The 26982-nt window shown below is 44.6% G+C and overlaps 1 protein-coding gene across 1 annotated transcript in view; it reads right to left on the minus strand.

Moving 5' to 3' along the window:
* Positions 1 to 26982, minus strand: part of PTPRS (protein tyrosine phosphatase receptor type S) — a 179950-nt gene that overhangs the window by 13593 nt on the left and 139375 nt on the right. The window contains exons 20-27 of the mRNA XM_081321595.1: positions 21760 to 21883; positions 19001 to 19176; positions 16282 to 16401; positions 14431 to 14585; positions 7559 to 7844; positions 5450 to 5628; positions 3792 to 3918; positions 1173 to 1298 (exon numbers count right to left, since the gene is read on the minus strand). Coding sequence (XP_081177721.1) covers positions 1173 to 1298; positions 3792 to 3918; positions 5450 to 5628; positions 7559 to 7844; positions 14431 to 14585; positions 16282 to 16401; positions 19001 to 19176; positions 21760 to 21883 — 1293 coding nt within the window. The remainder of the gene's footprint in view (positions 1 to 1172; positions 1299 to 3791; positions 3919 to 5449; positions 5629 to 7558; positions 7845 to 14430; positions 14586 to 16281; positions 16402 to 19000; positions 19177 to 21759; positions 21884 to 26982) is intronic.

A 26982-nucleotide genomic window follows, 5' to 3' on the forward strand; every position in this document is an offset into this window, starting at 1 on the left:
AGCAACATGGTTGTGAAGTGACTCTGGCTTCCCCTGTGGACTCTGCTTGTCAGAAGGTCACAAAACGGCATCACGTGACCTCGGGACACTGCAAATTGTCATAAACGTGAAGCAGTTGCCAAGTGTTCGAATTTTGATCACGTGACCCTGGGGACGCTGCAAACATTGTAAGTGTTCTGATTCCTCGCCGGCCAGTGGATCCGGCAGCTGAGTCTGAGGAATCAGAGGAGGAGGAGGAGGAGGGGCCTGGAGTGACATCAGAGTCAGAGGAAGGCTCTGAGGAGCTCCGAGACTTACAGTCGGACGAGGAACTCGGCCCCTCTACTCGCGCTCAGGCTGAGACACAGCTGTGCTGGGAGCCTGAGTTGGATAGTGATGAAGCACAGCTGGGAAATATCCAAGATGCACGAAAGTGCCGGCAAGAGAAGCGAGTAGGACAGAGGGATGCAATGGGGCGGCTCCAAAGGCAAAGGAGAAGGCATTAGGAAGCCACGCCTGGGCTGAATTATGAAAGGGAAGGTGTGGGAGATGCTGGTTGCCGAAGGCAACCGTTCGTGAGTTTCTGTGGACTGTTTGTTTGCCTTGGACATTGACTCAGGTCTGTGAATAATAAAAGGGGTTGTTTTTTCTTGTGCTTCCTGCCTGCTTGATTGGAAGAGGGGTTTCTCCTTGTGAGCAGAACAAGGACTCACCTAGGCTGGGATGGAACAGTAAGTGTGAAGAACGGTCAAAAGTCACTTTTTCCCTGTGCCGCTGTAACTTCAAACAGTCACTAAACAAATGGTTTTAAATCAGGGACTCCCCGTGGTTTGTTGTTCTAGGAATGGCTAGTATTTACTAAGTATGTAAAAATTTTAAAAAAAGCCGAGGCCGTCACATTATCTGGCTTGCGGGGGGGGGGCGCCACACGGAGGATGCCAATCTAAAAATCCCCGAGAGATCTTTTCCCCCCAGGGAATCTCACTGAGAATAACGGCGGGCCAGACAGCTCCACAGCCCAGGTGATCCACAACACCGGTGGAGCACACCGGAGTCCCGCAACTCAGCCTGATCTAGGCCCCAACCTGGTCCCCTTCCAACGATCCGTATTCTGGACCAATTCCTTCCCCGACCTTTGAGCAATACCTGATCCTGGAAAGCTGGGACGGCACGGGGATTTGGCATTGACTTACCCTGGCATCAGTCACCTTGAATTCCCGGAGGATGTACTGAGGCATGTTATATTCAGCCATGGGGTCGACCACAAAATACTGATACCGTGCAGACCTCTCGGCTGGCCAGTACTGATGGCACTTTTCCTGTGGACCAACAAGAAGGAGACACTCACTTGCTATTGACCAAAAAACAGAACAGAACAGAACAACAACAACAAAACAAAAACAAGCCATATCCTGCTGCATCAGCCTTGCACTGAGATATTTCATGCAACAAAATTCCTTTGGAAGCGATCAATACCGAACGTTAAATTTAAATATTAATGGTTAAAAAAAAAATTTAAAAAAATGGAGGAAAAAAACTAACCAGGACACCGATTGTCTAAAAAGATTGAATGTTAAAACGACTAGGATACGTATAAACTAAAAATTATTGATACGTGTAAGAAAGTTGTTTATTTATTTATTTGATAGAATAAGAATTGTATTGATTTAAATAGAAGACGGCAAATACGAAGGGGGAAAAGAGAGGAAACGTTTCATGTCATAGTTTTGAGGTCTGTACTAAAGATATTTGTATGTTATTGAATTATTGACCAACCCAGCCGCCACGTTGCTTTTCAAATATTTAAGTGTAAAACTAGAAAATCAATAAAAATTTTCTTTAAAAAATAAACAAATTCCCTTGAGCGGCCTGCCTAGTTCAAAGCCAGCCCCGTATCCTGCCTGGACGTGCATCCCCTTTGGAAATAATTTGAGCGCTAAAATTAGAATTCTCAGAAAACCAGTTACTATCATATTACTCCCTGGCAGCAAATGAGTTGGGATTGTTTTAATATCACCATTATTATTATTTAGCTCCTCTGTATAGCCCCCTCACCCACGCGGGCAGAGGGCACCAATAAGCCCTGGTGGGGCAGTGGTTAAAATGCAGCACTGCAGACTGCCCACAGTCTGGAGTTCCACCTTGACGGGCTCAAGTTTGACTCAGCTTTCCATTCTTCCGAGAACCCATATTGTTGGGGACAATATGCAAATAATGCTGACATTGTAGACTGCCCAGAGAGGGCTGTAAAGTGCTATGGGCTGATTACAGAAGTCTAAGTGCTATTGCTAATCGCAAACACCAAGGTGGGTGCTTTTTCAGCTATTCCTTAATACCGTGGTGAACATGCTGCACACGTGACACGCAGCTGATTCCCTTGCTGTCTTCCTAATAGCCCAAGCTTGGGTGTCTTGGGATCCAGGATTTAAATTGAGGGATTCTATCTGTCTGTCTGTCTGTCTGTCTGTCTGTCTGTCTGTCTGTCTGTCTATCTATCTATCTATCTATCCATCCATCCATCCATATCTATCTATCTATCTATCTATCTATCTATCTATCTATCTATCTATCTATCTATCTATCTATATCTATCTATCTATCTATCTATCTATCTATCTATCTATCTATCTATCTATATCTATCTATCATCTGTCTATCTCTATTTCTATATCTATCTATCTATCTATCTATCTATCCATCCATATCTATCTATCTATCTATCTATCTATCTATCTATCTATCTATCTATCTATCTATCTATCTATCTATCTATCTATCTATCTATCCATCCATATCTATCCATCCATATCTATCTATCTATCTATCTATCTATCTATCTATCTATCTATCTATCTATCTATCTATCTATCTATCTATCTATCTATCTATCTATCTATCTATCTATCATCTATCTATCTATCTATCCATCTATCCATCCATATCTATCTATCTATCTATCTATCTATCTATCTATCTATCTATCTATCTATCTATCTATCTATCTATCTATCTATCTATCTATTTATATCCATCTGTCTGTGTCTGTCTGCCTGTCTGTCTGTCTGTCTGTCTGTCTGTCTATCTATCTATCTATCTATCTATCTATCTATCTATCTATCTATCTATCTATCTATCTATCTATCATCTGTCTGTCTGTCTGTCTGTCTGTCTGTCTGTCTGTCTGTCTGTCTGTCTGTCTATCTATCTATCTATCTATCTATCTATCTATCTATCTATCTATCTATCTATCTATCTATCTATAGTTTTTATAGGAGTTTTTATAGGAGTAGGAATAAGGTGGAGTCGGGGTTAGGATTAGGGTTGGGGTTAGTATTTTTTCAAATAACATTCTCAATATTTAGCAAACAGCGTAATTTCTGGGTTCATGTGTTTAAAAAAGAAGAAAGAAAGCAACAAGTAATAGTGAATTATCATAAACAATATGTTAATTAATCGCTCAGTGCTAATATCTATTCAGAGTTACACATCACATTCCTTTCTCTCTAACTCATAGATTGAGTGATTTCTAATGTGCATTCCTAGCTGTACATGGGGTTACATGCAAATAGCCACAGACAGCCAGGAGCTTCTGCAAGGAAGGGTCCCCCCCACCCACCCCAAAAAATCAAGAGGATGGCCACAACCCTTTTTTAGACACATCAAGATGAGAGACTTGACTTCTCTGTGTACAATACTATCCGTTCCTTGGGAGAAAGGGCAGCTGGGAAATCAAAGCCTGCCATTCAAGGGGTGTTCAGCCCTTATTTTGGGATTTGCGATGAAGTCCCAACAAACCAGGATGTCCCACTTACCCGGCCCATTTCTCGCAGCTTGGTCAACATCACCACAATGGTTGAGTTGTTCTCCCAAAGCATGCGCCAGAAGTCCTCTGTGGTCTCAGCCAAGGGTCCCTGGGTGGCGATGTAAGCCTTCTGCTGCCTGCAGGAAGAAGCAAGGAAACCAAACTCTGCATGGAAAGCAAGCTAAGGAGGCAAGGTGGCCTTTCAGTGCAAATGAAGGTGTGTCCCATGACAATCCAGAACAGGAGTGGGCAATTATGACGACTCGAGGACCTATGGACTTCAACTCCCAGAATTCCTGAGCCAGCTATGCTGTCACTCGTGGTCACCTAGATTTCTGCAGTTCAGAGAAGATGGGGCTCGCTGCTAATAGGAGATGAAGGCTGATTCTAGGGCAGTGATGGCGAACCTTTTAGAGACCGAGTGCCCAAACTGCAACCCCAAACCCACTTCTTTATCGCAAAGTGCCAACACGGCAATTTAATCTGAATGCTAAGGTTTTAGTTTAGAAAAAAAAACAACTCCTACATTAACATCTTTTGTCTTAAAAGAAAAACACAATAACAAAGCTTTCAATTCAAACAACTTTTTACTGAAAGGTAAAAGTTTGCCTTTGGCATGCTTTTGTACAATTAATGTGATTTTTGCGGTTGTATAAAGGTAAAGGTTCCCCCGCACATGCGCGCTAGTCGTTTCCGACTCTAGGGGCCGGTGCTCATCTCCGTTTCGAAGCCAAAGAGCCAGCGCTTGTCTGAGGACTTCTCCGTGGTCATGTGGCCGGCATGACTAGACGCCAAAGGTGCACGGAACGCTGTTACCTTCCCACCGGAGTGGTCCCTATTTTTCTACCTGCATTTTTACGTGCTTTCGAACTGCTAGGTTGGCAGAAGCTGGGATGAGTAACAGGCACTCACTCTGTTACGCGGCACTCGGGATTCGACCCGCCAAACTGCCGACCTTCTGATCGACAAGCTCAGCATCCTAACCCACTGAGCCACCGCATCCCTGTATGTTGTATGCACGCTGATAATTTGTCTAACCTTGGCTTATACTTTGTAAGTTTGAGAGCAACACATGCCGCACGCAGGTCATCTGTTTCTGGTGTCAGATTTGATAGAATTCAAAGCTGAAAACAGCACGCTCGCTCCGGAGGCTTGTTTGGGCTAGCAAGGGACTTGAGAAATGACTTTTTCCGGCGAAAACTTAGCCAAAGAGCGAGGCGCGTGTGCCTACAGAGAGGACTCCGAGTGCCCCACTCTGGCACACGTGCCATAGGTTCACCACCGCTGTTCTAGGGGCAGCTCCTTAACAGAATAGGAGCCAGAAACTCTTGGGGACCAAGAAATGGGCCAGTGCATTCTGTAGAAAAGTTCTACAGAAGTCACACACGCGCGCACCTCTAATGTATAATACAGGGGTCTTCAAACGTGGCCCTTTTATGACTGGTGGACTTCAACTCCCAGAATTCCTCAGCCAGGCATGCGTGCCTGGCTGAGGAATTCTGGGAGTTGTAGTCCACCAATCATAAAAGGGCCACGTTTGAAGACCCCTGGTATAATATCATAGCAGACATATATATATTGAGGACCAAGGATGATTGGCGGCCGGAATAGGGAACAGGAAGAGACAAAGGAACAAGCATCCGTCCCACCTCCTCCCGGGGTCTTTACCTGTATCCATCAATGAAGCTGGCATTGATGTAGTCGGAGCCCTCGACTCCGCGGATAGGCTGAAGGCAAACCCGTGTGGTCTCGTACGGCATGATGTTGACAAGGCGGTTTTTGAATTTGTTACAGGGCAGGTTGGCACTGATGAACCTGGAGGTGTGAGCTTTGGAATTGGCGAGTCTCTGGCAGAGAGAAAGGAGCACAGGTGGATGAGAGGTGACCTAAGTGGGCTTCTTCTCCTAGAATTCTCCAGCGAGGGCGGCCACTGTTGAAGGCTGCCGGAATTAAGACTCATTTTCCTTACAGACACGCAGACTTCCATTCCAAAGAATTCAACATGGCCTCTGCTTAGAATTCTTCAAGTTGAACGTTGCTCTACAAAGGTGTGTCCTTGGACCTTTCGCATGTGGGACACTGTTATGTAGATCATGATCAAAATTGACCAGCTGGATTCTGGGCATTGATTCTGGGCACTCTCAAACCTGTGTATTTCTACTCCTAGAATTCGCCAACCCACATGGCTACTGCTGAATATTTTTGAAGTTCAAATTTACGTGCCTGGAAGTCACATGGGTGGAGAAACGCTGCGTTAACTGTATATTGTCTATGCCAGCCCGCCCCAATGGAAAATTGTGCAACGCAACACTCCCAGCTGGATATCTTACTACCTCTCCAGTGCTTGAGCAAGGGGCTGGACTAGAAGACCTCCAAGGCCCCTTCCAATTCTATTCTGCTCTGTTTCATTCCATTCCATTCCGTTCTCTGTATTCTGTATTCTGTATTCTGTATTCTGTATTCTGTATTCTGTATTCTATTCTATTCTATTCTATTCTATTCTATTCTATTCTATTCTATTCTATTCTATTCTATTCTATTCTATTCTATTCTATTCTATTCTATTCTATTCTATTAATTCTATTCTATTCTAGTCTATTCTAGTCTATTCCATTCTATATTTATTCTATTCTAATTCTAATTCTAATTCTAATTCTAATTCTATTCTATTCTATTCTATTCTATTCTATTCTATTCTATTCTATTCTATTCTATATTTATTCTATTCTAATTCTATTCTATTCTATTCTATTCTATTCTAGTCTATTCTAGTCTATTAATTCTATTCTATTCTAGTCTATTCTAGTCTATTCCATTCTATATTTATTCTATTCTAATTCTAATTCTAATTCTATTCTAATTCTATTCTATTCTATTCTATTCTATTCTATTCTATTCTATTCTATTCTATTCCATTCTATATCTATTCTATTCTATTCTATTCTATTCTATTCTATTCTATTCTATTCTATTCTATTCTATTCTATTCTATTCTATTCTAGTCTAGTCTAGTCTATTCTATTCTAGTCTAGTCTATTCTATTCTATTAATTCTATTCTAGTCTAGTCTATTCTAGTCTATTCCATTCTATATTTATTCTATTCTAATTCTAATTCTATTCTAATTCTATTCTAATTCTATTCTAATTCTATTCTATTCTATTCTTTTCTATTATTCTATCCTATCCTATCCTATCCTATCCTATCCTATCCTATCCTATCCTATCCTATCCTATCCTATCCTATCCTATCCTATCCTATTCTATTCCATTCCATTCCATTCCATTCCATATTTATTCCATTCCATTCCATTCTATTCCTCGGCTTACGACGGAGCCTAAAGTTTCATTTGCTAAGCAAGACAGCTGTTGAGTGAATTTTACCCACTTTTACAACCTTTCTTTCCACAGTTCTTAAGTGAACTACTTCTGCTGTTAAGCTAATAACACACCTATTAAGAGAGTCTGCCTTCCCCCTTGACTTTGCTTGTCAGAAGGTTGCAAGAGGGGGTTCACAGGACCCCGGCACACGGCGACCGTGATAAATACGGCGAAACATCCAAATTTCGATCCTGTAACCGTGGGCCTGTTACAACGGTCACACGTGTGAAAAATGGCCCGACGTTATTTTTTTCCTACGCTGTTGTTAACTTCACTGAACGAACGGTTGTAAGTCAAGGGCTAGGTGTGCAGATTGCAACTTTGTGCAAGCTAACTGGGCAGCCTCCCAGGGCAGGGGCAACCGGCCCGAGCTGCACACCCGTGTAACCTCTGCTCACCTTGAATTCCAGCTCCATGCCTGTGACGTGTTCTCCCACTTCTATCTGCGCCAACCTCTGGATGTAGGTGTAGAGGTTCCGAGCGGGGACCTCCGTGTTCCCACAAGCGACAGCTTCTAGCAAAGAGTCGTGAATGAAGCTGTACTGGTCTTCTGTCTGTACCATGTAATTTCGCTGGGACCTCATGAGGGTGACGTGCCCGTAAATGTCCACCGTCTTCTCGTGCTTTATCCTCTCCAGCATGGCATCGATGACAATGAAGCAGCCGGTCCTACCCACCCCAGCACTGGAAGGATAAAAATAGGGGCGGGGTAGAGGAAAAATTAGGGATTAAAGAAATCCTTCGTCTGAAGGGTGGCTGTGTAATTTCTAGCCTTCTCCTTCAGAACTCCTGATGGTTGGTTTATTTATTAAACATGAAACTCAGTCAACTGAGCACTCAAATTGACCTGCGCTAATGGTTGACACGGGTTGCTGCCAGCATCCTAGGTAACAACCAGGTAGCTTCTTAAAATGTAAGATGTTCCGAGTAGCGCAGTTGGTTTTTCTATTATTATTATTATTATTATTATTATTATTATTATTATTATTATTATTATTATTATTATTATTGTTATTATATCAATAACGATAACAACGACGACGACGACAACAACAACAATAATAAAGTTGGAAAGGGACCTTGGAGGTCCTGTAGTCCAACCCCCTGCTCAGGCAGGAAACCCTATATCATTTCAGGCAAATGGCTGTCCAGTCTCTTCTTAAAAACTTCCAGTGTTGGAGCATTCACCACTTCTGGAGGCAGGTTTTTCCACTGGTTAACTGTTCTCACTGTCAGGAAGTTTCTCCTTAGTTCTAGGTTGCTTCTCTCCTTGGTTAGTTTCCATCCGTTGCTTCTCATCCTGCTTTCAGGCGCTTTGGAGAATAGCTTGACTGCCTCTTCTTTGGGGCAGCCCCTGAGATATTGGAACACAGCTATCATGTCCCCCCTCGTCCTTCTCTTAATCAGACTAGACATACCCAGTTCCAGCAACCGTTCCTTATATGTTTTAACCTCCAGTCCCTTTATGATCTCAAGGGGTATCATATGGTCCTTCTTTTGTGCCTGCCGACTAAAGTGATAGTAGATGGATCAAGGTCAGAGGTAGGCAACCTTGGCTCTTTTATGACTTGTGGACTTCAACTCCCAGAAGTCCTGAGCCAGCATGGGGAAACTTTTGGCCCCTTCATTTATTTATTTAATTTAATTTCTATACCGCCCTTCTCCCGAAGGACTCAGGGCGGTGTACAGGGCAATAAAATGCAATAAAATACAATATACACAAGTTAAGATAAAAATTAAATAGAATAGCCCAATTACAGTAAAAGTTAATTAAAATTACAATTAAAATACCCCAAACCCGACTTGTGGACTTCAACTCCCAGAATTCCTCAGCCAGCATGGCCCAGCTTGGAAACCTCTCCCTTTCCCCTCGGCATGGCCGGCGCAGGAATTCTGGGAGTTGAAGTCCACGAGTCATAAAAGAGCCAAGCTTGCCTACCCCTGATCAAGGTCATCGGTAGAAATACAGGCAATCCTTGACTTATGAACCCAGTTGAGCTCAAAATTTCCATGGTATTATTCAGTAGATGATTTAATATGATGGGAAATAGACAACTTTTAAGAAATAGAACAAGATTACATTCAAATAGATAAAATGTGTATTTTGGATATTATATTTCGTTATGAATTGAAACAAGGGAAATCTTGGTTACCCAAAGCCTGAAAATTATAAATATCAAAGGTTAAATTGGAATACCGATGAGAAAGTAAAAACTGGGTAAAAATTAACAACAGGAGATGGATTGTTTATGAAGACTGGATGTAATTAAGAGATGTATAAGCTAAAAAATTATTGATAAATGTAATAATGCGACCGTCATAAATATGAGTTAGTTGCCAAGTGTGTGAATTTTGATCAAGTGACCCATGGGGATGCTGCAATGGTCGTGTGAAAAACGGTGCTAAGTCACTTTTTCCACTGCTGTTGTAACTTTGAACTGTCACTAAATGAGTATTTTTAAATTGAGGTTTAGCTACATAAAAAGCTAATGCAATACTGGGTTGTATAAACAGAGGCATAGAATCAAGATCACATGAAGCATTCATACCGCTTTATTTTTTTTAATTTTTATTTTAATTCCATTTATATCCCGCCCTTCTCCGAAGACTCAGGGCGGCTTACAAGGTATAAAGCCCGAGTAAGGCCACACCTGGAATACTGCGGCCCATGTTGGCCACCATATCACAAAAAAGATGTTGGGAGTCTGGTAAAAATTCAGACAAGAGCAACTAAGACGATCAAAGAGGCCTGGAGGCTAAAACGTACGAAGAACGGCTGCTGGACTTGGGTTTGGCTAGTCTAAAGAAAAGAAGAAATAGGGGAGACATGATAGCAGTTTTTCAGTATCTGAGGGGCTGCCACAAAGACGAGGGGGCCACGTTATTCTGCAAAGCACCAGAGGGAAGGACGAGAAACAATGGTTGGAAACTGATCAAAGAGAGAAGCAACCTGGAATTAAGGAGAAACTTCCTAACAGTGAAGACAATCAATTAGTGGAACAGCTTACCCCCAGAAGTTATGGGCGCTCCATCACTGGAGGATTTTAAGAAGAGACTGGACAATCACCTGTCAGAGATGGTATAGGTTCTCCTGCTTGAGCAGGGGGGTGGACTAGAAGACCTCCAAGGTCCCTTCTATTCTATTCTATTCTATTCTATTCTATTCTATTCTATTCTATTCTATTCTATTCTATTCTATTCTATTCTATTCTATTCTATTCTATTCTATTCTATTCTATATTTATTCTATTCTAATTCTATTCTATTCTATTCTATATTTATTCTATATTTATTTATTTATTCTATATTTATTCATTCTATATTTATTCTATTCTAATTCTATTCTAATTCTAATTCTAATTCTGTTCTATTCTATTCTATTCTATTCTATTATTCTATTCTATTCTATTCTATTCTATTCTATTCTATTCTATTCTATTCTATTCTATTCTATTCTATTCTATTCTATTCTATTCTATTCTATTCTATTCTATTCTATTCTATTCTATTCTATTCTATTCTGTTCTATTCTGTTCCGTTCCATTCTATTCCATTCTCATATAAATCAGGCCTATTCCATCTCAGTCTGGCCCCATTATCAGGGATGTTTATGTGCGGTGCTTAAAGAGAAAAATCATTTCTTTTTTAGAGTTGACTTGTGCTTGACAGTTCAATGGCTGTATCTGGTGACCTCCTGCTGTCTAAAAAACCAGAAGTGACTCGGGGGCAAGCGGGCGATCTGTTTGACTTACATGACATCCATCGGCGGAGCGTACGCTGGGCGAAATCAAACAAGCCAACAGCTCCGGGGCTCATGTTTCATAAGGAATTGGATGGCGTGTCAGTGAGATGGGTGCATGTGTGCCAGGGAGGGAGCGCAAGAGAGGGTGGCACACTGACTGCTGAGCGCCACGGGGCGCGTTCCGGTGCGTTTCACCTGTATGGAAAAAAGCTTCCTGAACGGGATAAGGTGCAGATGGGGGGGGGGAGGGAGAGGCTGTGTTAACGGGGGATGCTGCTGCTCCCTTTGTGGGTGCTATCACTCCATAAGCTTGTTTGGTGCCCAAGCATTCGGACTCCTGAATAATCCGTTCGGAGGAAAGGAGAGAACAGGTGGGCATTTTTATTTAAAAAGAAGAAATAACATTTTAAGGGGGATTGGCTGCCAAGGGACCTCTGTAACGTTGGGAGGAATGCTCCACCGCAGATCACTGAACATCCGATTTGTCTGGGAGAAGAGGCAGAGGGGTGGTGCGGTGTGTGTGTGTGTGTGTGTGTGTGTGTGTGTGAAGGAGCATTTAACCATTGATCGGTGTTTCCCAGTCTGCAAGTCAATTACAGCCAGCCCTTGACTTGTTTAGAAACTGTCTGAAGTTACAAAGGCACTGAAGAAAGGTCCTCGCACTTAGGGCCGTTGTAGCATCCCCACAGTTACCTAATTAAAATTCAGGGGCTTGATTGCAGCACCCCGGGGTTCATTTGAGGCCTTCCCGGGCTGCTTCTGACAAGCGAAGTCGATGGGGCAAACTGGATTTGCTTAATAGCCATGTCATTTACTTTAAAAAAAAAAGGGTGGTGTTTCGCTCAACAATTGTGGCAAAAGGGTCATCAAACCAAGCTCTTTAACAACTGCCTTGCTTAACAACGGAAATTCTGGTGCCAGGAACGGTTGCTGGAAGTGGTTATGTCTAGTTGAATGAAGAGAAGGACGAGGGGGGACATGATAGCAGCGTTCCAATATCTCAGAGGCTGCCCCAAAAGAAGAGGGAGTCAAGCTGTTCTCCAAAGCACCCGAAGGCAGGACAAGAAGCAATGGATGAAAACCAATCAAGGAGAGAAGCAACCTGGAACTAAGGAGAATCTTCCTGACAGGGAGAACAATTAACCAGTGGAACAACCTGCCTCCAGAAGTGGTGAATGCTCCAATACTGGAAGTTTTTAAGAGGAGACTGGACAACCATTTGCCTTAAATGGCATAGGGTTTCCTGCCTGAGCAGGGGGTTGGACTAGATGACCTCCAAGGTCCCTTCCCGAATGTCCCAAATGAAGCGAAGGGACACAGACGTAGGTTCTGACATGCATTTATACCATGTACATATATCAATGAGTTTATCCTATATAAATGTTTCCTTTCCAACAACATCATCATCATCATCATCATCATCATCATTATTATTTTGTTGTTGTTGTTGTTGTTGTTGTTAAATTGAAGACTATCTGTACTTTGTTCATTGGAAGATTCACAAATTTCTCCATATTTCAGAAGCCGTTTCTTTTCTTTTCAAATAAATTAAAAAAAATCCCTCCACCATCTAATTCTAGTTCCACCATGCCCTGTAAATTCATTTTTTTTAAAATGGTCTGAATAGCAATTCAGCGAGAGTTCGTTCTGACGGAGTTTAGATCTGTTTTATGTCCAAAACGAGAGGAGGGGTCTCCAGCCTCTTCCCACAATTCAGGTAAGAGGGGGGGGGGAAAGAGCTTTGATTTAAATAGGACTCTTGTTTGCTGCACAGCAATTCCAGGGGTACTTTGATTTGTAGCTTTTCTGCGATAAATTCCTTCTCAGAAGTTCCCGGATTCTTCTGTGCTCATTTAATTGGTTTCGGCCTCGCTTTGCCGAGAGAAGCACAACAGATTGATCCTCGTAGCACAGATGTCAGATGTGGAAAGAACGCTATTAAGAAGCTCAGATAACAGTCCTGAATGGCTACATTTGGAAAAGGTTAATAGCCACACAGACATTTTCATCCAAATCTCACGGCTATAAGAACGTCCTCCTTAATTATAAATGAACATCTCCGGATCCTGTTTGATGGTCGAGGTTTGATAAATGGACTCTCGCGACGGGTTTCATCCACGCGGTGCAAACTCTATTGTTCGTCATGCAAATTAGAATTAAGTGCAACTGCCTACTTGGAACCCATTTTGAGTGGGGAAATTCAGCTTCTGCCACGGAATAAAATATTGCCCCGCACGCTGCCTTCGTCATTGAACTGATTACAGGTGGACAGACTGGCACAATTGAGAAAGAGGGCCCTCATCACACCTTGTACCTGCTCAGCTCTGTGACAAAACTACACAATGTGTAAGAAATGTATGGAATTTGCAACTGGGAGATATTGTGAGCAACAAAGGTGATCAGGGGACTGGAGGCTGAAGCATACGAGGAACGGTTGCTGGAATTGGGCGTGTCTAGTTTAATGAAGAGAAGGACCAGGGGTGACATGATAGCCGTCTTCTAATATCCAAGTGGATGGCACATACTGCATCCAGTTTTGGTCACCAAGATGTAAAAAAAAAAAAAGTTGAGACTCTAGAAAGAGTAGAGAGAAGAGCAACAAAGATGATCGGGGGACTGGAGGCTAAAACATAGAAAGAACGGTGGCTGGAATTGGGTATGTCCAGTCTAATGAAGAGAAGGACGAGGGGGGACATGATAGCAGTCTTCCAGTATCTCAGGGGCTGCCCCAAAGAAGAGGGAGTCAAGCTATTTTCCAAATTGCCCGAAGGCAGGACAAGAAGCAACGGATGGAAACTAATCAAGGAGAGAAGCAACCTAGAACTAAGGAGAAACTTCCCGACAGTGAGGACAATTAACCAGTGGAACTACCTGCCTCCAGAAGCGGTGAATGCTCCAACACCGGACGTTTTTAAGAAGAGACTGGACAGCCATTTGTCTGAACGGTATAGGGTTTCCTGCCTGAGCAGGGGGTTGGACTAGAAGACCTCCAAGGTCCCTTTCCAACTATTCTATTCTATTCTATTCTATTCTATTCTATTCTATTCTATTCTATTCTATTCTATTCTATTCTATTCTATTCTATTCTATTCTATTCTATTCTATTCTATTCTATTCTATTCTATTCTATTCTATTCTATTCTATTCTATTCTATTCTTTCTGTATCCTATCCTATCCTATCCTATCCTATCCTATTTTATTATTCTATTCTATTCTATTCTATTCTATTCTATTCTATTCTATTCTATTCTATTCTATTCTATTCTATTCTATTCTATTCTATTCTATTCTATTCTATTCTATTCTATTCTATTCTATTCTATTCTATTCTATTCTATTCTATTCTATTCTATTCTATTCTATTCTATTCTATTCTACAGGTGAATCAAAAAGAGCCATTCCCCAAGCCAGTTCCTTCCTTCTTTCCCAAGACAAACCTTGTTCTGGATCCCTTCGAAACGAGATGGGTGGCAGACTAATTGAATCAATGAATTGGAGCCCCCAAAGGGTTGACACGGGGTGGGTACCTGCAGTGCACGACGATGGGGCCAGCATCCGGTGGGTTGCATGTTTTCACTCTCCTCAGAAAAGCCAGGAACGGGGTGGGATATTCAGGGACTCCGTGATCCGGCCAGGCGGTGAACTGGAACTGGCGGACTTCACGCTTCTCACTGGAGCCGTTCTGCGGAGGCAGAGCAGAAGGGAAGATGGCAAGAGGTACCCTTGGGCAACATCCAACGAGCAAAGCACAGGCTTAATCGGTTTGTGTTCCTATCACGTACAGGCAGTCCTCAAACTCACGACCGTAAGGGAGCCTTCCCATCACGGTCATTAGTTACGCCAGTCATAAAACGGGCCGGTCGCACGACCCGTCTGATTGGTCCAAAGGTGCTTTTTCTTCCAAAAGGCAACTGGATTTTCTTGTTGGTTTGTGTTTCCTTTGAAGACGTGTTTCACTTCTCATCCAAGAAGCTTCTTCGGGTTCTGACTGGCTGGCGGGGAATGGAAGGATTTGGGGATGAGGAGAGAAATGTTTTCAAACGGAAAAAGGAAAACCAAGAAGGTCCGGTTGTCTTTTGGAAAAGGGGTGCTGTAGCGAGCAAGGAGCTGACGTGACTCTAAGTAGAGCACTTTCAGTCTTTCTCTTCCATGATTCTATGATCAGAAGGCACCAGGCTAGAAAGAGGAAGGCTGTGAGTTCTAGTCCCGCCTTAGTCATAAAAGCCGGCTGGGTGACTTTGGGTCCATCACCAGGCGATGGTGAGTTCTAGTCCCGCCTTAGTCATAAAAGCCGGCTGGGTGACTTTGGGCCAATCACCAGGAGACGGTGAGTTCTAGTCCCACTTTAGGCATGAAAGCCAGCTCGGTGACCTTGGGCCAATCCCCAGGAGACAGTGAGTTCTAGTCCCGCCTTAGATAGGAAAGCCGGCTGGGTGACTTTGGGTCCATCACCAGGAGATGGTGAGTTCTAGTCCTGCCTTAAGGCACGAAAGCCGACTGGGTGACTTTGGGTCCATCAGCAGGAGATTGCGAGTTCTAGTCCTGCCTTAGTCATAAAAGCCAGCTGGGTGACTTTGGGTCCATCACCAGGTGATGGTGAGTTCTAGTCCTGCCTTAGGCACAAAAGCCAACTGGGTGACTTTGGGTCCATCAGCAGGAGATGGTGAGTTCTAGTCCTGCCTTAGTCATAAAAGCCGACTGGGTGACTTTGGGTCCATCAGCAGGAGATTGCGAGTTCTAGTCCTGCCTTAGGCACAAAAGCCGGCTGGGTGACTTTGTGTCCATCACCAGAAGATTGTGAGTTCTAGTCCTGCCTTAGGCATAAAAGCCTGCTGGGTGACTTTGGGCCAGTCTCTCTCTCTCTCTCTCTCTCTCTTGCTCAGCCCAACCTACCTCACAGGGCTGTTGTTCTGGGGAAAATAGGCGGACAAAGATGTGTTGGATATGTTTGCCACCTTGAGTTATTTGTACAATCAATCAATCAATCAATCAATCAATCAATATCCTGTCCCCTGTCCCCCCCGCTACAGTAACGCCTGGAAGAGATGCCTTGGGTGGTGGTGTTCCCTCTCCTTTTCCGGAGACGTTTCAATAAATGATCACCTGGATGCTGTAGCAGTGTACAGGTAATCCTCGCCTTACATCCACAATTGAGAATGGGTAACTTTGAACGGTCAAGAAACGAACTGGTTGTAAGTCGAGGACTGCCCGTTGTTTTGCCCATTGGTTTGCCCTCTTCTTTGTATTTTAAATTACTGGCTTCCTGGTCCCTCCGTTAGCCCAGCTCTGAAGAAGTCGTGTCTTTCAGACCCTTAAAGAAAGCCATCCTCGCATCCTCCATACTAACCCTAACCCGAAGAAAGAGGCCTTGTTCTCACCTTGTGCAGAGAGAAGGTGCGGACGCAGAACGTGGCCAACTCAATGGTGTCTAACAAGGTCACTTGGATCATCCCGTATGTCTCCGTGCCCCGACCTGGCCAGTACTGGTCACATTTGATCTGAACAAAAATCAACATATGGGGTTGTAATTCTGTCATTAGCTCCCCACGCCACGACAAAAGGCGAAGCGGAAGAAACGCGGAGAAACATCAACCCAAAACGTAAGGGTAGGCTGAACTTGCTCCCGTTTTGAGGCGACAAATTGGGAGCGGTTTTGCCTTTCCTCAGCAGGCATGCCGAGGGTTACGAGGAATTAAAATTTGGCACTGAAATAAATTGAGTTCAGGTTATCTGAGATTGCAGTGTGCAAGTGGCCTTGTTGGCTTCCCTATCTCATTTCCAGGGAACTGAATTTCGATTCCGACATCAATTCTCCTCCCATCTTTAAACGACACAACTATATCATCCCACCGGAGCTACATCCCATCGGATCAATTTGTCTCGTTTACAAAATGTCAATAAATCACAAGGATCTTGGATCCTTACGGACAGACCAAAACATTAACATTCGGCAACGGGGGTGGGGGTGGGGGGGTGGGGAGGGCGGGAGAGAAAAAGAAAAAAAGTTGGGATGGAGTTTTTTTAAGCGCTTGCATGAAGAAAAAAAAAATTGAAAAACATAAAATTCCCCTCATGTTCATTCATTGGATCAACTTATTTACTTTAATTATTATTACTAAGCTTCGAGGCAGCTCTAAGGACACACAGTTCTCGGCGCTGCACATCTCGCCTCTGCAAGGTGACAATGTAATAAATGCATTATTATGGTGCAATAAACATAAACATATTTTTAAAATGTAAATATTAAAAACGCTATCAGTATCCCGATCAACGCGTACTCTGTACCAGGCGCTGTGGGGCAAATCAAGTAATTCAACTCAACCTCAAACCAGAAAAAAAAGCTTTTCATTTATAGAAGGAGTAATCAGCAATCCAGCTCCCAAGTTGGGGGGCGGTGGGGGGCAGTGGGGAAGATGCCAGAAATTAAAAAAAAGAAGTAAAGATGGTAACCCAACCGCAGGATCAAAGCTCTGCCCTTTTAACATGCATTACACATAGCACGCACACACACAAGAAATACGGCCTTTGGTTGCGTTTAACGGCCTTCCCTCCCAAACTGGAAAGGAATATTTGGCTGTCTCTAGAGAAAAATATTTGTAGCTCCGGGTTGAACTGTGAGGTCTTTGGTTGTTTTCTGGAAAACGTTTCACCACCCAACTAGGCAACATCATCAGTCTGAGGGAGCGAAGGGCTTGATGCCTGTTTTATATATACAGTGCCAAGGCGATTGGCGCTGAGCTTTGTTCCTTGGTAGTTCCTTGATTAGGGTATTTCTACTTTATTGTGTGTCTGGTGTGTTAATCTCTGCTTCTCTGGGTGTAGGACGCTGGGGAGGATCTGTTCTGCCCTTTTCGTTTCCTTCTTGGCTCTTTTTTCATCGCCTCTCTGCGTGGCGGGCAAATGTGGTTTATCCGTACGTGTCAATTGAACGCTAATTGGTCTGGATGCCAAGCTTCCAGGAATTCCCTAGCGTTTTTGGATTTAACTTGGAGCTTAAGCGCTCGGCATTGATGGTGCTACCTAGTTGGGTAATGAAACGTCTGCAAAAAAACCAGCCAGGTTCAGAGGGAACCAAGACTCCACTTCCTTCCTTCCTTCCTTCCTTCCTTCCTTCCTTCCTTCCTTCCTTCCTTCCTTCCTTCCTTCCTTCCTTCCTCCCTCCCTCCCTCCCTCCCTCCTCCCACACATACACACACACACACAACTCGCCCTCTTCTTCCTCCTCTCTGCAAACACCAGTCTCTTTGGGCACTGATGATGTTACCTAGTTGGGTAATGAAACATCTGCAAGAAAAGAACCAAGCTCAGAGAGCACCAAGACTCCCCTCCCTCCCTCCCTCCCTCCCTCCCTCCCTTCCTTCCTTCCTTCCTTCCTTCCTCCCTCCCTCCCTCCCTCCCTCCCTCCTCCTTCTCTTCCTCCCCACAAATCCCACCCCCTTCTAGCACTGATGACGTTACCTAGTTGGGCAGTGAAACGTCTACAAGGAAACAACCAATCTCAGAGAGCACCAGGGACCCCACAGTCCTCCTCCTCCTCCTCTTCACAAACTCCACATTCCCTTCTAGCACTGATGACGTTACCTAGTTGGGCAGTGAAACGTCTACAAGGAAACAACCAATCTCAGAGAGCACCAGGGACCCCACAGTCCTCCTCCTCCTCCTCTCCACAAACTCCACATTCCCTTCTAGCACTGATGACGTTACCTAGTTGGGCAGTGAAACGTCTACAAGGAAACAACCAATGTCAGAGAGCACCAGGGACCCCACAGTCCTCCTCCTCCTCCTCTCCACAAACTCCACATTCCCTTCTAGCACTGATGACGTTACCTAGTTGGGCAGTGAAACGTCTACAAGGAAACAACCAATCTCAGAGAGCACCAGGGACCCCACAGTCCTCCTCCTCCTCCTCTCCACAAACTCCACATTCCCTTCTAGCACTGATGACGTTACCTAGTTGGGCAGTGAAACGTCTACAAGGAAACAACCAATCTCAGAGAGCACCGGGGACCCCACATTTGGCGCTCTGTTCTTAACTTCCCGCAATAAAACTTAGGCAGGAGCACCGTTCGCTGGGCTGGATTTCCCCCCCCCCCTCACCCTGGATTTCTCCTCCAGCTTTGTCATCATCACCACCGTGGCGGAGCGCTGCTCCCAAACCATCCGCCAGAAGTCGCCAAAGGTCTCCGGCAAAGGGCCCTGAGTGGCAATGTAGGCGTTCTGCTTGCGGTACCCATCGATGTAGTTGGCGTTGATGTAGTCGCTCCCTAGGATGCCTGCATGGGGAAGAGCCAAAAAGAGGAAGAGCCGTGTTGGAATCCATGCCTTTGGTCGACTGCTGGGCCTTTCGAGAGCCGCCCAATTCATCCCACCCTCTCCAAGCCAGCAGCTGCAGAGAGAGGCAGGAGACAGCCTTGAAGCAGGCAAGGCCAAGCTTTAAAAGTTCAGTGAGCTCAAGCCACACCTTTCCTTTCCTTTCCTTTCCTTTCCTCTCTTCCTTCTTTCCTTTCTTTCCTTTCCCTTTCCCCTCTTCATTCATTTCCTTCCTCCTTTCCTTTCCTTTCCTCCTTTCCTTTCCTTTCCTCCTTTCCTTTCCTTTCCTCTCTTCTTTCCTTTCCTTCCTCCTTTCCTTTCCTTTCCTCTTTCCTCCTTTCCTTTCCTTTGCTTCCTCCTTTCCTTTCTTCCAGTATCTCAGGAGCTGCCCCAAAGAAGAGGGAGTCAAGCTGTTCTCCAAAGCTCCTGAAGGCAGGACGAGAAGAAGCAAAATAGATGGAAACTAATCCAAGGAGAGAAGCAACCTTGAACTAAGGAGAATTTTCCTGAGAGTGAGAACAATTAACCAGGGGAACAACCTGCCTCCAGAAGTTTGCGGATGCTCCAACACTGGAACTTTTTAAGAAGAGACTGGACAGCCATTTGCCTGAAATGATATAGGGTTTCCTGCCTGAGCAGGGGGTTGGACTAGATGACCTCCAAGGTCCCTTCCAGCTCTGTTATTCTGTTTCCTTCCCTTCCCTTCCTTTCCTTTCCCATCTACCTACTTCCTTTCCTTTCCTTTCCTTTCCTTTCCTTTCCTTTCCTTTCCTTTCCTTTCCTTTCCTTTCCTTTCCTTTCCTTTCCTTTCCTTTCCTTTCCTTTCCTTTCCTTTCCTTTCCTTTCCTTTCCTTTCCTTTCCTTTCCTTTCCCTCCATTTTCATGTCACGGTGCATCACCGCTAAGCAAATCGGGCGAAGGATGGACACAATCTCTCCAAACTCCCCCCTCCCTCCCTGAAATTCAATCAAACGTTTGCAGGCTCCCCCCTCCCCCCCCCCCGGTCTTACATCCCCCCTCCCCCCCACCCCGTTTCCCCCTCCCTCTCCCCCTCCTTGCCCCACCAGGAGTCCATGAAATTACCTTGCACCGGGAGAGCAGCAAAGCAATCGAAAGAGGTTAAGCTGCAAGAGGCTGCGCCTGACCCTAGCCGGCCTTTGAAAGTTGCCGGGGCTACAGATTAAAAAATCCATTTTGGTCCAAGGCCCTCTTTTTTTTTTCCCCCACTTCGCCCTTGGAAAGTTTAATGGCGCTTATTGGCTTGATGGAGTTCAGCTCCGCCGTCGGAGGGGAGGGCTGCTCCGAGCTGCCAGTCTGCGGAAAGCAGGGCAGAGCAAAGAAAGAAAAAAAAATATCCCCCCAAGAGTCAACATTTCTCTCTGGACCCCCGCCGGCGCGGGTAATTTCTTTGAACTCCATAGCTATCCGTTTGACCTCTGCGGCGCCAACCGGAGCAACCTTACATATTAAAGTCTCTTTCGGGCCGTTCGAGAAAGGATTTCTATATTCCGCTAACACGGAAAACAGCCTTAGCGGCACTGACCTGACATATCTTTAAATTAAAGAGCCTGCTTTACTCACAAGAGGAAAGGACGAAGGGGAAAAATCCTTTTTTTCCCCTTTTTTTCCTGATGCCTCTGAAAAAAAAAAAGGCACCGTTTCCCCCACACAGTGCAGAAGGCTACGCAAGGCAAGGTAGGGTCTGTTTAGGGGTTTTGGACTGGGCGGCCAAAAAAGAAATCCCAAAATTGGAAAAAAAAACCAAGAGAGAATTGTTTCATAGAGACGGACCCCTTTTCGCATTGTGGCCGAAAGGATCTCAGGGGCTGTCCCAAAGAAGAGGGAGTCAAGCTATTCTCCCAAAGCACCAGAAGGCAGGACAAGAAGCAACGGATGGAAACTCATCAAGGAGAGAAGCAACCTAGAACTAAGGAGAAACTTCCTGACAGTGAGAACAATTCACCAGTGGAACAACCTGCCTCCAGAGGTGGTGAATGCTCCAACACTGGAAGTTTTTAAGAAGAGACTGGACAGCCATTTGTCTGAAATAGTATATAGGGTTCCCTGCCTGAGCAGGGGGTTAATAATAATAATAATAATAATAATAATAATAATAATAATAATAATAATAATAATAATAATAATAATAAGTAGTTGGAAGAGACCTTGGAGGTCATCTAGTCCAACCCCCTGCTAAGGCAGGAAACCCTATACCATTTCAGACAAATGGCTGTCGAGGACTACCTGTACAACATCACTTTTTTCCTTTTTTTTTCTTTTGCTCATCAAGTTTTTGACACCTTGCTAGGCGACTGGCGGTCCTCGGATGTTGCCCTATCCAAAAAGTGGTACAGTGGGTGAGAAGGTTGAAATGCCCTGGACTAGATTCAACATGGCGGATGAGAAGACCACGAAGCCCCATTTTGAGCCCCTCTAAGGTTTGTACAGCAAATTCTTGATGGGAAAAAAAATCACGGGACTCTCCCGCTTTTAAGGAGGTCACCCCACACAACCCATTTCCCCTCCCTCCCCAATTTCGTTGGTACCTTCGATCGGAAGGAGGATGACCCGAGAATGATCGTAGGCGATGACATTGGCGTAGCGGTTTTTGGGCTTATTCACCTCGAGGTTGGAGTGTTCCCAAGTGAACTGTTGCCCAGGATCGATGGACTAGGAGAGAGAGAGAGAGGAAGGAAGAAAGTTACACAACGCCATTGTCGTGGTTCCGAGAGATGAGAATTTCCTTAAAGAACATTATTATTTGGCCACAGAATAACGGCACGTTCAAGGGGGAACCCAAAACTGAAACACTCCCCCCCCAAAAGTTACAAAGTTAAACTTCCCAGCCCAACGGTGAGTCATAAATCACACTCCTCAATGAACTACTTGTGCAGGCTGACTTTCTAACCGAGACTACAGCCTGCCCAAATGCAGTTAGCAACGACCTTGGTTCCCATGGAACGGAACAACTTATCATTATGTCTAAGATAAAACAATCATTCCCCCCCCCCCCGCCTCCCAATTCTGTGGCAGCTGAAAAGGAAGAGAAAATGGCCTCAGCTAATTTCGTTTTGAGAGTTGACAGACATTCCTTTTCCGCTTCAAATTCATGGTTCAGCTAAGGCAGGGGTAGGCAATCTTGGCCCTTTTATGACTCGTGGACTTCAACTCCCAGAATTCCTGAGCCAGCCATGCTGAGGGGAAAGGGAGAGGTTTCCAAGCTGGGCCGTGCTGGCTGAGGAATTCTGGGAGTTGAAGTCCGCAAGTCATGAAGGGGCCATAGTTCCCCCATGCTGGCTGAGGAATTCTGGGAGTTGAAGTCTGCAAGTCATGAAGGGGCCATAGTTCCCCCATGCTGGCTGAGGAATTCTGGGAGTTGAAGTCTGCAAGTCATGAAGGGGCCATAGTTCCCCCATGCTGGCTGAGGAATTCTGGGAGTTGAAGTCTGCAAGTCATGAGGGGTCCATAGTTCCCTCATGCTGGCTGAGGAATTCTGGGAGTTGAAGTCCGCAAGTCATGAGGGGTCCATAGTTCCCTCATGCTGGCTCAGGAATTCTGGGAGTTGAAGTCCACCAGTCATAAAAGAGCCAAGGATGCTTACCCCTGAGCTAAGGGCTTCTTTCTTCAATCTGGTGCCTTCTAAAAATGTTAAGAAATTGTCCCAAATCTCCAGTCAGGGTGGCTGTCAGGTCCCCAAAGAAATATATTGTTTTCCCCCTTTAGAGTATACGTGCTTTCGTAACCATTCTTTGGGACCTGCCATTCTACTTTGCACCGTCTTGCTACTATAACCTTCCCTCCCAGGAAAAGGGATGCAGCACCCTTATCTCAGAGACGGTTTGCACCTGGAGCCACAGTGAAGAGCGTGCCAAAGGAGCCAGTTACCAAAACACTATGCCACCTGTGGGCTGGCTGGGATTCAAAGGGATCCTGGGGGGAGGAGTAATGAATAGTGGTTTTAATATACTTTTCCTGTGGGCTTTTCTCCAGATCTCGCCTTGTTTTCCCTGCTATCACTAGCCCCTAAGCCAGTGTTTTTCAACCTTTTTTGGGCAAAGGCACACTTGTTTCATGAAAAAAATCACGAGGCACTCCACCATTAGAAAATGTTAAAAAATTTAACTCTGTGCCTATATTGACTATATATAAAGTAATTCTCTTGAATAGGAATCAAATAAACACAAAGAAAGTATTTTATAATTACTTTTCAATTTTTCCCACGGCACACCAGGCAACATCTCGCGGCACACTAGTGTGCCGCGGAACAGTGGTTGAAAAACACTGCCCTAAGCTAATGCAATCCTGGGTTGCGTAAACAGAGGCATAGAATCGACTTTGTAATAATGCCGCTGTGGTGTGTGTGAAAGCCCTAATAAGCAGGCATATACATAGAATGAAGGCTACTGCTAAGCTTGTAAGCCGCCCTGAGTCTTCGGAGAAGGGCGGGATATAAATGGAATTAAAATAAATAAAAATAAAATAAATTTGTACCGCTTTATAAAGCCTTAGCAAGGCCACACCTGGAATACTGCAGCCAGTTTTGGTCACCATACTACGAAAAAGATGTTGAGTTTGCAAAAAATTCAGAGAAGAGCAACTGAGATGATCATAAGGCCTGGAGACTAAAGCCTACGAAGAAGGGCTGCGGGACTTGGGTCTGGCTAGTCTAAAGAAAGGAAGAAATAGGGGAGACATGATAGCAGTGTTCCAGTATTTGAGGGGGCTGCCACAAGGCAGAGGGGGTCATATTATTCATCAAAGCACCAGAGGGTAGGACGAGAAGCAATGGTTGGAAACTGATCAAGGAGAGAAGCAACCTGGAATTAAGGAGAAACTTCCTGACGGTGAGGACAGTCAACCAGTGGAACTGCTTGCCTCCAGAAATCGTGGGGGCTCTATCACTGGAAGTTTTTAAGAAGAGACTGGACAATCACTTGTCTGAGATGGTGTAGGTTCTCCTGCCTGAGCAGGGGGCTGGACTAGAAGACCTCCAAGGTCCCTTCCAGCTTCTATTCTATTCTATTCTATTCTATTCTATTCTATTCTATTCTATTCTATTCTATTCTATTCTATTCTATTCTATTCTATTCTATTCTATTCTATTCTATTCTATTCTATTCTATTCTATTCTATTCTATTCTTTTATGTTTCCACATTCTATTCTATTCTATTCTATTCTATTCTATTCTATTCTATTCTATTCTATTCTATTCTATTCTATTCTATTCTATTCTATTCTGTTCCTTTTGAGAGAATGCCCGTTTCAAGAGTTCTGCTTTCTTGGGAAGCCTAGATGAGGTAGGTCGTTACAGTGGCTTTTGTGGACTTGTGGAAGTTGTGGTCCCAGTATATCTGCAAAGTACTGGATCGAGAAAGCAAGAGTAGAAGAGAAAGCACCTCTTGTATCAAATACAGGTAGTCCTCGACTTACAATCATTTGTTTAGTGACTGTTCAAAGTTACGAGGGCACTGGAAAAGGTGATACAACCTTTTCACACTTATTACCCTTGCAGCATTCCCCACGTGATCAAAATGGGGATGCTGGGCAAACTGGCACATACGTATGACGACTGCGGTGTCCTGTGGTCAAGGGATGCCCTTTTGCGACCTTCTGAGAAGCAAAGTCAATGGGGAGGCCGGATCCACTTCACCACCGTGTGAATAAATCCACAACTGCAGCGCTTCCCTTAACAAGTGTGACAAGGAAAGTCGTAAAATGGGGCAAAACTCAGTTCACAGCTGTCTCGCTCAGTCACAGAAATGGTGGGGCTCAAATGCGGACGTAAGTCGAGGACTACCTGCAATTACTATGAACAGTGAATGGCTAAAAGTGATCTATTAGGGTAGTCAGTGTAAACGAAAAAGTGATAAAAGTGTGTTTCATTCAAAAAAAAATATTGTCCTCATCATTTAGGATAGGGCTTTTCAACCAGTGGTACGGGTACCACCTGTGGTGCATTGACACCTGGCAGGTGGTACATGACCATCCTAGAAAAGTGGTAGTGGGGGAGGGGAAGGAGCTGAACCGGTGGCAGCACCGCACAAGCCTGAGCGAGAGACGGCTGGAACTGCAGGGCTGTCAGGGCTCAGCAGAAGCGCCAAGATCAGCGTCAGGTTCCAGCTGGAGCTCGGCGCTGATCCCGGCGCTTCTGCTGAGCCCAGAGGAAGCGCCGATCAGCTGGAATGTTGCAGCATCTCCAGGGTCTTGTGATTTACATTCAGATGCTTGGCAACTGATTCCTATTTATGACGGTCACAGTGTCCCAGGGTCATGTGAAGTGACCAAAACCTGTTGCAACCACACAGCAGACGGGGGGGGGGGGAGAATAAAAATCAAACACCCCCCACCCCACCCCCGCTGCCAATCCTCAACAGAAATGCTCACAATGATGAAAACCTCGGACAGGAGGAAGACCGCCGCCGGGCGGGCGGGCGGGTGTCTTGCTCGGCTGTGGCTTGGGGGGCACTTTTTTCAGTGCCATTGTAACTTCGAACAGTCACTAAGCGAACTGTTGTAAGTCGAGGACTACCTGGACCTCATCACTTTTTTCCTCTTTTTTTTTTTGGTCATCAAGTTTTTGACACCTTGCTAGGCGACTGGTGGTCCTCGGATGTTGCCCTATCCTAAAAGTGGCACGATGGGTGAAAAGGTCGAAAAGCCCTGATTTAGGAGACTCTGTACAGGTGCCCCAAAGGTGCATTTTTCCAGAGGCAACTGGACTTTTCTTCGTTTTCCTTGAAGACGTTTTGCTTCTCAACCAAGAAGCTTCTTCAGTTCTGATTGAATGGAAGGATTTAAGGGCTGCAAGGAATATAAATCTTTCCGTTCCCCACTGTTCAGTCAGAGCTGAAGAAGCTTCGTGGATGAGAAGCGAAACATTTTCAAGGAAAAACCAACGAAGGCCAGTTGCCTCTTGATAAAGCTCCTTTGGGACCGGGATGACTGAGCATCTCCAGAGACATCTGCACAGGTGCATTGGCCAAGATAGTGGTGACATCATTCACACCTGTGTCCCAAAGCAGACAACTGATTGGGTTCGTTCAGATTTCTTCTGTAATAACTCGTTATCATTAGGTTAAACTAGCTATCAGCTTAGTGGGCTGCTTAGAAAAAAAAAGATCAGACAAAGTCATTGAAGGAGAAAGGTTTATCAGGACTCAGAAGCTCAGACAAACTAATAATAATAATAATAATAATAATAATAATAATAATAATAATAATAATAATAATAATAGGTTGGAAAGGACCTTGGAGGTCATCTAGTCCAACCCCCTGCTCAGGCAGGAAACCCTGTACCATTCCAGACAAATGGCTGTCCAGTCTCTTCTGAATAGAATAGAATTTAAGAGTAGGAAGGGACCTTGGAGGTCATCAGTCCAACCCCCTGCTCAGGCAGGAAACCCTGTACCATTCCAGACAAATGGCTGTCCAGTCTCTTCTGAATAGAATAGAATAGAATAGAATTTAAGAGTAGGAAGGGACCTTGGAGGTCATCTAGTCCAACCCCCTGCTCAGGCAGGAAACCCTGTACCATTTCAGACAAATGGCTGTCCAGTCTCTTCTGAATAGAATAGAATAGAATTTAAGAGTAGGAAGGGACCTTGGAGGTCATCTAGTCCAACCCCCTGCTCAGGCAGGAAACCCTGTACCATTCCAGACAAATGGCTGTCCAGTCTCTTCTGAATAGAATAGAATTTAAGAGTAGGAAGGGACCTTGGAGGTCATCTAGTCCAACCCCCTGCTCAGGCAGGAAACCCTGTACCATTTC

This window comes from Vipera berus, assembly GCF_964194415.1.
Source record: "Vipera berus genome assembly, chromosome: 1".
Classification (NCBI taxonomy): Eukaryota; Metazoa; Chordata; class Lepidosauria; order Squamata; family Viperidae; genus Vipera; species Vipera berus.